We start from the raw sequence: 8,466 nt of genomic DNA, 5'->3' as shown, positions 1-8,466 counted from the left end.
TATATATATATATATATATATATATATATATATATATATATATATTGGGTATGTCTTCATGATATTAGGCAGTCTTTCAGTTAATATTACAAGTCTTTCACATACAAAAAGTCATTTCTTAGTGAAGTACTTTTAATAAAATAGTTTTGTCCATGAATATACTGAGTATTTGTTTTGAATAGTCCGTGTGCAAAGTAATTTTCATGTTAAAATTTCCTTTGTGTAATTCCTAAAACCTCCTAAATACATTTCAAACGTTTTTTTCACTAAATCCTTATAGTTTTTATTTTCTCTACCCTACTCTCAAAATGGGATCAGTCAATTTGACTGACTTCGTAACCACCAAAATAAATCAAAATAAACCTATATTAATCTTCTTTTCGTTCTAGTAATGCTTCAAATTGTAACATGAAACTACATTTGTTTATCCTAAGTAGCTCCAACTTAGTAACATTATACATCTGTTTATAATTAAATTTTATTGTTTTATTGCCCTTTGACCCGTGGATAGCAACAAAGAAGTCACATGACCGGAACTGTTGTGAAACTTAGAAGAGGTATAATTAAGATGAACAAAACAACCCTACTCTAAACCAACACCCCGGGGTGCCTAAATACCTCTTCTAAGTTAAGTGCTTTACCATAATTGCTAACAAAAATCAGGATTGACTCTCCTTGACAATCGAGGGCAAGAAAAAAAAGATTAGGTAGGTACTTTATTTCTTGTTTTTCATATTTATTCTTTATTTATTATTATAAAAGTAACTAAAATTAAAAGTACAGATCTTTTTAAGTTATTTAAGACTAGAACAGGTAAAATAAGTAATAATAATATAATTAAAACTGTTCACAAAGCATGCACGCGAGCAGCTCGTGGGTAATGTAATTCGATAGCGTAACGTGAGCTGCATGTTCCCCGAGTGATTTACAACTTATAATGCCGTGGATAGCAGTTAGACACTTCAATACTGTATATATATATCCGTGTCAGTGTAAATTACTTGTACCTGATGATGACAAAACTTTGTCGAAACGTTGTACATTTGCTGTTATGTTAAACTTATATTAAAGTTTTTCTTCATTACCCATTCAAGCCGTCTCCAGCCATTATTAGTCTCAAAGTGGGTTCCTCGTCATCAAATATATATAGTACGTCTATCTTTCATACGACAGGCTAAAAAGTAGATCTACTCATATATCTGTTAATACATGAGATATAAATAAGTCTACATAGATTTGTATACCAATGAATATCATGCAGATACATTTTCTTCAACAATCTAAGAAACATGTGTTAAAATAATGTTTAACATCACTTCTATAATTCTGGTTTACAAACAAACTTTTCTTTATTAACAGTCATTCTCTTTGTTTGCGTGTAGCACTTTTACATATTTCCATTTGTACAACTGTGTATACTTACTGCTATTATTTCGCTCTACAATGATTTACATGTGATTAATGTAAATATAAATCTATGTATAAACCACATACGCTGAAGAGAAGATACACCAAACAACTCTCTATTATTCTCCAGTTTGATCGCAATGCACGATATTTTCCGCCCAGTAAAAATACAAGACCTTAGTAACGCTGATTTGTCTAGTAAAATTGATGAGTTTCCTGGAACAAGAAGCACTCTACATTGCACGTACACGTGTTTACACTAGTAAAACACGCAAGAATGGTTCAACTTTCATCCAAAAACACTGTGCAGATCCGCACACGTGACGGTAATATTCATCTTTTCTCGTGCCTAGCACGCGCAACAAAGATCCAAGTTTTCTTGCAGCAAATAACATGTATTACTACCATAAACATAATATGAAATTCTTTTGAAAAGTATACAATATCCCTATACATTCACGTAGATTTGTATATGAAATTACACAATGTATAAACGTGTATGTAATAAAAGACATATACGCAAGATTGCATGTTCAAATGTGTTTGAATTTTCTATGTATTGTTACACACTTTGAGGAACCCTTACATCGTCGCTATAAACACCTAAATGTTGTTTTTTGTATCCAGAATAAGCAATACTTGTAGTATTTAAAATTTTCTATTGTAAACATAAGCTGGAAAATCCATACCCTCACCTATGATTAGAAACAAAGTCACACGAATTAGTCACTATTCTGCAGTTCGTAAGTGGAACCGAGTTTTATTTTGTCTAAAGCTGCAATTGTATTATTTCTAAAACTATTTCATTGCATATCGCTCATGAGTTAAAATTATTATATTTATAATTTTTCATCAACAAATAATATTTCCTCCACGATATTGACATCATCTTGACCAGTAGGTTACATTTACCTTGCGTAAAAGATGTCTGTTGCTTTGGTAAATACCTAATGTAATAAAGACAATTTTAAAAACCTGAATAACTCACAGTACAATTGTGTATAGAGTAAAGCAGAACGAAGTAATCCTGGAAAACATGTATTTTTCCATGTAGTATTTAGCTACTCATGCTCTAATGCCTAAATATATTTTACTCAGGTGAAACTGGTGAAAATTTGGACCTTGCTGTTGACCATCAATTTTGACGGATTCCATCCTTTCTCGTGAACATTGTATAAAGACAAACCAATGAACAAGAAGACAGAGACTTATTACCCATAAAAACATTGAATTTCACAGTCACGCAAAGTTTTTATATATTTTTGAAACGATAGCTAGCTTCTCTATCAGTCAATATGGGCAACATACATACTAAGCAGAAAATAGTTACTAATTTTTCACGTTCAATTGTTATGTGTTTTCAGATCATTAACACTTAATGTTTTATTATATACGTATTTTTTTCCTCAATATAACGGCCTTTTCTTATTTTGTTCTTCTTGCTTCTTCTGTGTGCATATATTGCTTTGATTTTACCTTCTATTTGCATCTTAGGTCTGTTTCGTGTGACTGAACAAACATGCGATACACAAGAGTAGTGTGTATAATGCCACTGCAGACAAGTCACATCCTTCGAGATGTTTCATTCCACTTCAGCGAAATATGGTTATACATGCTGCACATAATGTTAACAAATAATTCTTAATTGCATTGCAGGTGACGTTAGCTTCGCTGCTGCTCTCAGCTACCTTAACGAAAACAACAACAAAAAACTTTAAGTATCACACTCTTGTCTGCATCAAACGCTGTTAACATTTTTCATTAAGGTAACATCTATAAAAGTTGCAATAAAGTCAAGTAGTATTAACTCAAACCTGGAACGAGAATATTGCACTAAGATGTTCTTTAGATTGTGATTAAAACAGTTTATAATGCAACTAAAGTTTCCATTTTCCTGTCTGACTCAAAGAGCCTGACAATTTACTGCTTTCGTGCTCCTGAAGAAATGGTTTTCTATTGTATTTGAATTATACAATTAGTTGTTTGTCTAAAGTTTTTAAAATAAGATTCTACAGTTTAATAGCAATGTTTTCTATTTACTACAAATATATTTGTTTGTCAATGTAGTTTGTTTGTTTTATTTTTTTATAGGAAGGACTTAAATAGAACTTGGTTTATCTGATTGCTTCTAGATCAATAAATTGTTCAACAGTGATTGATTGACAGTTTAAAATAAGATCACAGGTTATTTGTATGTTGTGTTTATTGAGGCTTTCATGTATGGCTAAAAACATATTCAGCGTGGATAATATAGAAATACAAGGTGAAAAATGAAATATGGTTACACGTGATTTCCAAATCAGCTGCTTAGTTTTCAAAAATCGCCTTCCAGATTTTACATTCTAGCGAGTTATATAAATCATAACATTTTAATTTTGTTGAATCAAAGCAGTTTCCGTTACAAATACTCTAGTATCCAATATCAACATAATATAACACCTTTGTATTCTCATCCACAGAGCCTCATACCAGTCAGGCTCCAAGGTTTGTCCACTTTCATAAAAATATTCAAACAAGAGAGGAATCAACTGTCCATCTACCTTGCCTGGCCCAAGGCTATCCTACACCTCGTTATGCATGGTACTTTTCGAACAATGGTCGAATGACTGTTGTTGACAGTGATAAACGCATTGTCCAAGTTGATGGAACACTGATTATTCGACGAGTGACCATTCGAGATGCTGGTACCTATTTTTGTATGGTTAGTAATGACGTTGGTCAAGAAAGAGGCGAAGTTAAACTGGATGTTATAGGTATGTTGAAGATAAACACAATACTGTATAGATTCATAACAAATAACATATATATTGATTAAATAATATTAAATTTTGAAATACCTTTTAAAGTTGTTAATTAATTATACGTAGTTTTAAAATTTATTTTTAATATCATCCGACACAAAATATGTAAATATAACTATAAAGCTTTCAGATTTTGTCTTTCTAGATGAATTATAGCATATTTTAATATCCACGAACAACAAAATTAAAACATGAACAAATTTCATTAGAACATGTAGCAGCTTAGCTGCTCTGTATTCTAAGTTGAGTATTGGCAGCTTCTTTGGACGTGTGTTCTTTTTTTTTCAAACAATTATACTACTATTGTTAAAATGTTTGTATACTTTCTCAGACTCTGATATGTTTCTTTATAATCTTAGTGCCTTTATCTTCGGTTTAACAAACATTCATAATTTCAAAAACATCATTTGTTTGCAAACAATGAAATATTAAACGAATACCATGTTAAAAGGTAGAAGGGATAGGACTGATGTAGTGTAGGTCATAGAAAAACATAATTATTAATAAAGATGTTAAAAGGTAGAAGGGATAGGACTGATGTAGTGTAGGTCATAGAAAAACATAATTATTAATAAAGATGTTAAAAGGTAGAAGGGATAGGACTGATGTAGTGTAGGTCATAGAAAAACATAATTATTAATAAATTCATGATTATATGTATATCTATGATTTTCATTTGATAAATATTTGAAACAAAACACAAGACCTTAATTCTATTACGTTGAAAATTGGAAAAGTAAAAAACACATTACCCTTACTGGAATTACTTCTTTGTGACTGTACGCCTTAGCTCACTTTCTATATTGATTTATTTTTTTCTTGTTTATCTATATATTTTCTCTCGGTGTTAATTAATAATCATTGGAAATAGATTTCCTACACTCTTCATCAGTACTAACTTATAGTGCACAGGTGTATGAAATCGTTTTCTGTTATTTATTTTATACCCTCGTTTCTTATATAATTGACTATGTAGACAGGGTAGCACCAGTGATTGAAGATGATGCTATTCCTAATTAATGAATACTGGGTGTAGGCTGAAGCCCTCTCCTTGCCTTATTTCTATAGTTCCAATTGCTTAATCTCGTTGTTTTATCATATGATTATACACACACACATACATATATATAAATACATACATGCATCTAAAAACAGAATCTCTTTGCGTTGAATATATTTTAATATGATTAAATAATTATGGAAACAGTGAAAAAGAATGTGTAAAAACTGTAAATATTAAGGGATTCTCCCCACCTCTATTGTGTGAAGATTAACTAAACCAAATCGCGGCCCTTAGCTCAATGACAGTCAAATCCAACTATTCGTTCTAAGAAGAGTAGCCCAGGAGTTGGTGGTTGATGCTATTGACTAGTTGCCTATCCTCTAGTCTGTCACTTCAAAATTAAGGACGGCTAGCGCAGACAGCCCTGCGCGAAATCCATTAATTAAACAAAAGTTGTCCGGCATACCAAAACATGTATTTAATAAATTATCATTCTTAATTCTCTAGTGGAACTCAAAGTAGCTGTCCACCCTATGTATCAAGAAGTCAATTCAGGAAATCCAGCTGTGATAAACTGCTCTGTACAAGGATACCCGATACACTCGGTAAGCTGGTGGAAAGACAAGCGCCCTCTAAAAGCTGATGGAAGAATTATGTTTCCGAGTCCAGAGAGCTTATATATCCATCCGTCAAGACGGGAAGACGGTGGTATGTACCAGTGTTATGTAAAAAACGACGAAGAGTCAGTTCAAGGGGCCGCAAGACTTATCATTTCAGGTGGGTACATAAGATGTAATGACTTTTCTTCGTACTGTTTCATTATTTAAAGTGTGGGGTTTTGTCCTATGATTATAAATTAGATGACGCATACAAAATATTTCAAGTAAAGAGTTTCTTTCATGAGCTTAGACTGTTCATTGCATCTACAGGATACGTGTTATTATGAACTAGCATAAAAGCCCGTCAAAAATGACTGGAAACCAAAAACTACCAAACTTGAACCATCCAATATGCCTTTGCAACTCTGCTGCCAGTAAGCAGACATAAGAAAAATAAAGAACCCTCTAGCTTCGGGAAACCAAAGCCTATCATGAGCAATATCTATCTTTACCCAAAGAGTGTAAACATGCTACATATTGGTGCCTTTGGTTAAAAGATTAAAACATTCGATGACCATTTGATTGCATACACACCGTTCTTCTTCTGAGGATCGTCCTCTTCCCTACAGATAATTGGTACATTCAGTCTGTTTTAACAAAGGCTTTTTCGTAATAATTCCCAAGCATAGATTTGCGCTAATGTTTGACTTATTTTTCACAGGAGTCGTTCTGGCTTTCTTATTCGATCTACCTAGCTTGACGTCATTATGATGTGGTGTCACACACATAATGCCATGCATGATCTGATCCTGGGATCTCTCTCCTTGACAGGCTTTTATATAGCAGAAAAAGTTCCAAATTTAGAAGCTGTTTTACGCCTAAGTTAGCGATTAATTCAATCAAAATGGAAAATCAAAAGAGGAAGTATTGTAGGAAAAAAAGTGGAATTGGAATTGTGTAACTCACGAAATTTGACCGACTGACTGACCGACCGACACTTGGCTTTTATATATATTGATTATCAGCTGAAACCAAGGAACTTCTTCAGGTTTATTTTATATATACATATTACTTTGTGAAAAAAGACTAAGTAATTTCATTAGTGTGAAGCTTATTTTGTTATTAATCATCACCAAAATTCCTATAGAATTATTTGTCAGTGGTGGAAATATGTAACACATATATATATACATATATTATTCTCTGCTAGTTCCTGTATCTAATCAGAAACTACTTTTGAACTCGAGAATAGAAGCTACATGACTTATAAAGACTAGTTAACACAATTTTGACAAAATGAAATTAGTAAACTCAGCCGTGTGTGTTAGAAAGGTTATTCCAACTAAGAAACACGAAAAATGTAAAACAAAATTGAACTGAAACTAGTTGTAATCAGCATATTTTTCTGTTATTTTCAAACTGATACTGTTATAACACGTACCACACTTATACCTATAAATAGCATTTTTAACATATTTTACTGCTTATTTGGCTAGTTTTCATGAACAAGTTGCTCTTTTATTCAGACTTTTAGGGATGTCAGTTAGTAGCAGTTTTACACTTTTACTTAGATAAGTATGTTATTAAAACTATTATTCTTACAAAACAGTTTGACAGCAATTCATGCACTGTCCCTAACTATACACAAAATAAGTTGTATATTGTATCTCTTATATAGATAGCGTGTCATATTCCAGCTGGTCTAATGAGTCCTGATGTTGAGTTCAGACCTCCTCGGCATTGGCTATAGCAGACTTAATGTGGTTGACATATTATTACATTATCCTTTACTTCTACTCATAATTTGATATGTTGAATGAAATTTATGTTCTTTGCCAAAAAAAAGGTCATCAGGTTTTCGTAAGAATAATCCAAGTTTGATGTTAAGCACAAATATACACAATGGGTTACCTGTGCTATGCCTATCTCGTATACTGAAACCCGGTTTTTAGTGTTATAACTTTTCACACCGCTGAGCCACTGAGATGAAAAACTTATAAGCAATTATGACTTAAATCCTCATACTTAATGTACCTTAGAGGTATTTCAGCCCTCTGCTACAAATTTTCTTCTGAAGTATTACTTATGTTAAAAAGTGAGCCTAATGAATTTAAGGCAGTTACCAAAATGATTTCTCTGTTAGGTTATATGTTATTGTCATCAAACAATCGTTTACAGAAGCCATTCACTTATCTCTGCATTCCGCAAACGTAATATTCTAATATGATAAAAGAAATCTGATCTTTTTACACTGAAGCATCACATTTACATGTAAGAATATTTTTCTAATATCTGTCTTGCTTTCATTACTTGCTTCTACCGAAGTCTTACTACAACTTATTTATTGTAAAACAGTATTACCAAGTTACGTTTTAAAGGTAGTTAACACAAGTCAAGTAAATATGTAAAAATTGCATCTCATCTTATCGAATTACTAAATTTTTAAATAGTAATGGGTCGACGAGAATCCTAAATACAATAGAATAAACTAAACGATACATTACTTTTGTCCTTAAAGCAACATGAAATCAAGAGTGCTTTACTACAAACAAACAAACTAATATGTACTAGAAAATATAAATTCATAATAAAAACAAAATATTAACGTATTTAATTATGGCAAATATAAATATCAAAATCCATTTAAGAAACTTAA

General features: G+C 31.9%; 1 protein-coding gene across 1 annotated transcript in view; it reads left to right on the top strand.

Annotated features, from left to right (window-relative positions):
• The window catches only part of LOC106469096 (Down syndrome cell adhesion molecule-like protein Dscam2), a 122,626-nt gene that overhangs the window by 58,850 nt on the left and 55,310 nt on the right, over positions 1–8,466 (top strand). The window contains exons 4-5 of the mRNA XM_022397510.1: positions 3,867–4,160; positions 5,719–5,988. Coding sequence (XP_022253218.1) covers positions 3,867–4,160; positions 5,719–5,988 — 564 coding nt within the window. The remainder of the gene's footprint in view (positions 1–3,866; positions 4,161–5,718; positions 5,989–8,466) is intronic.

The sequence above is a fragment of the Limulus polyphemus genome, unplaced genomic scaffold, assembly GCF_000517525.1.
Source record: "Limulus polyphemus unplaced genomic scaffold, Limulus_polyphemus-2.1.2 Scaffold3299, whole genome shotgun sequence".
Taxonomy (NCBI): domain Eukaryota; kingdom Metazoa; phylum Arthropoda; class Merostomata; order Xiphosura; family Limulidae; genus Limulus; species Limulus polyphemus.
Note: the sequence above shows the minus strand (reverse complement) of the source record. Positions and strands in the feature narration are given on the sequence as shown.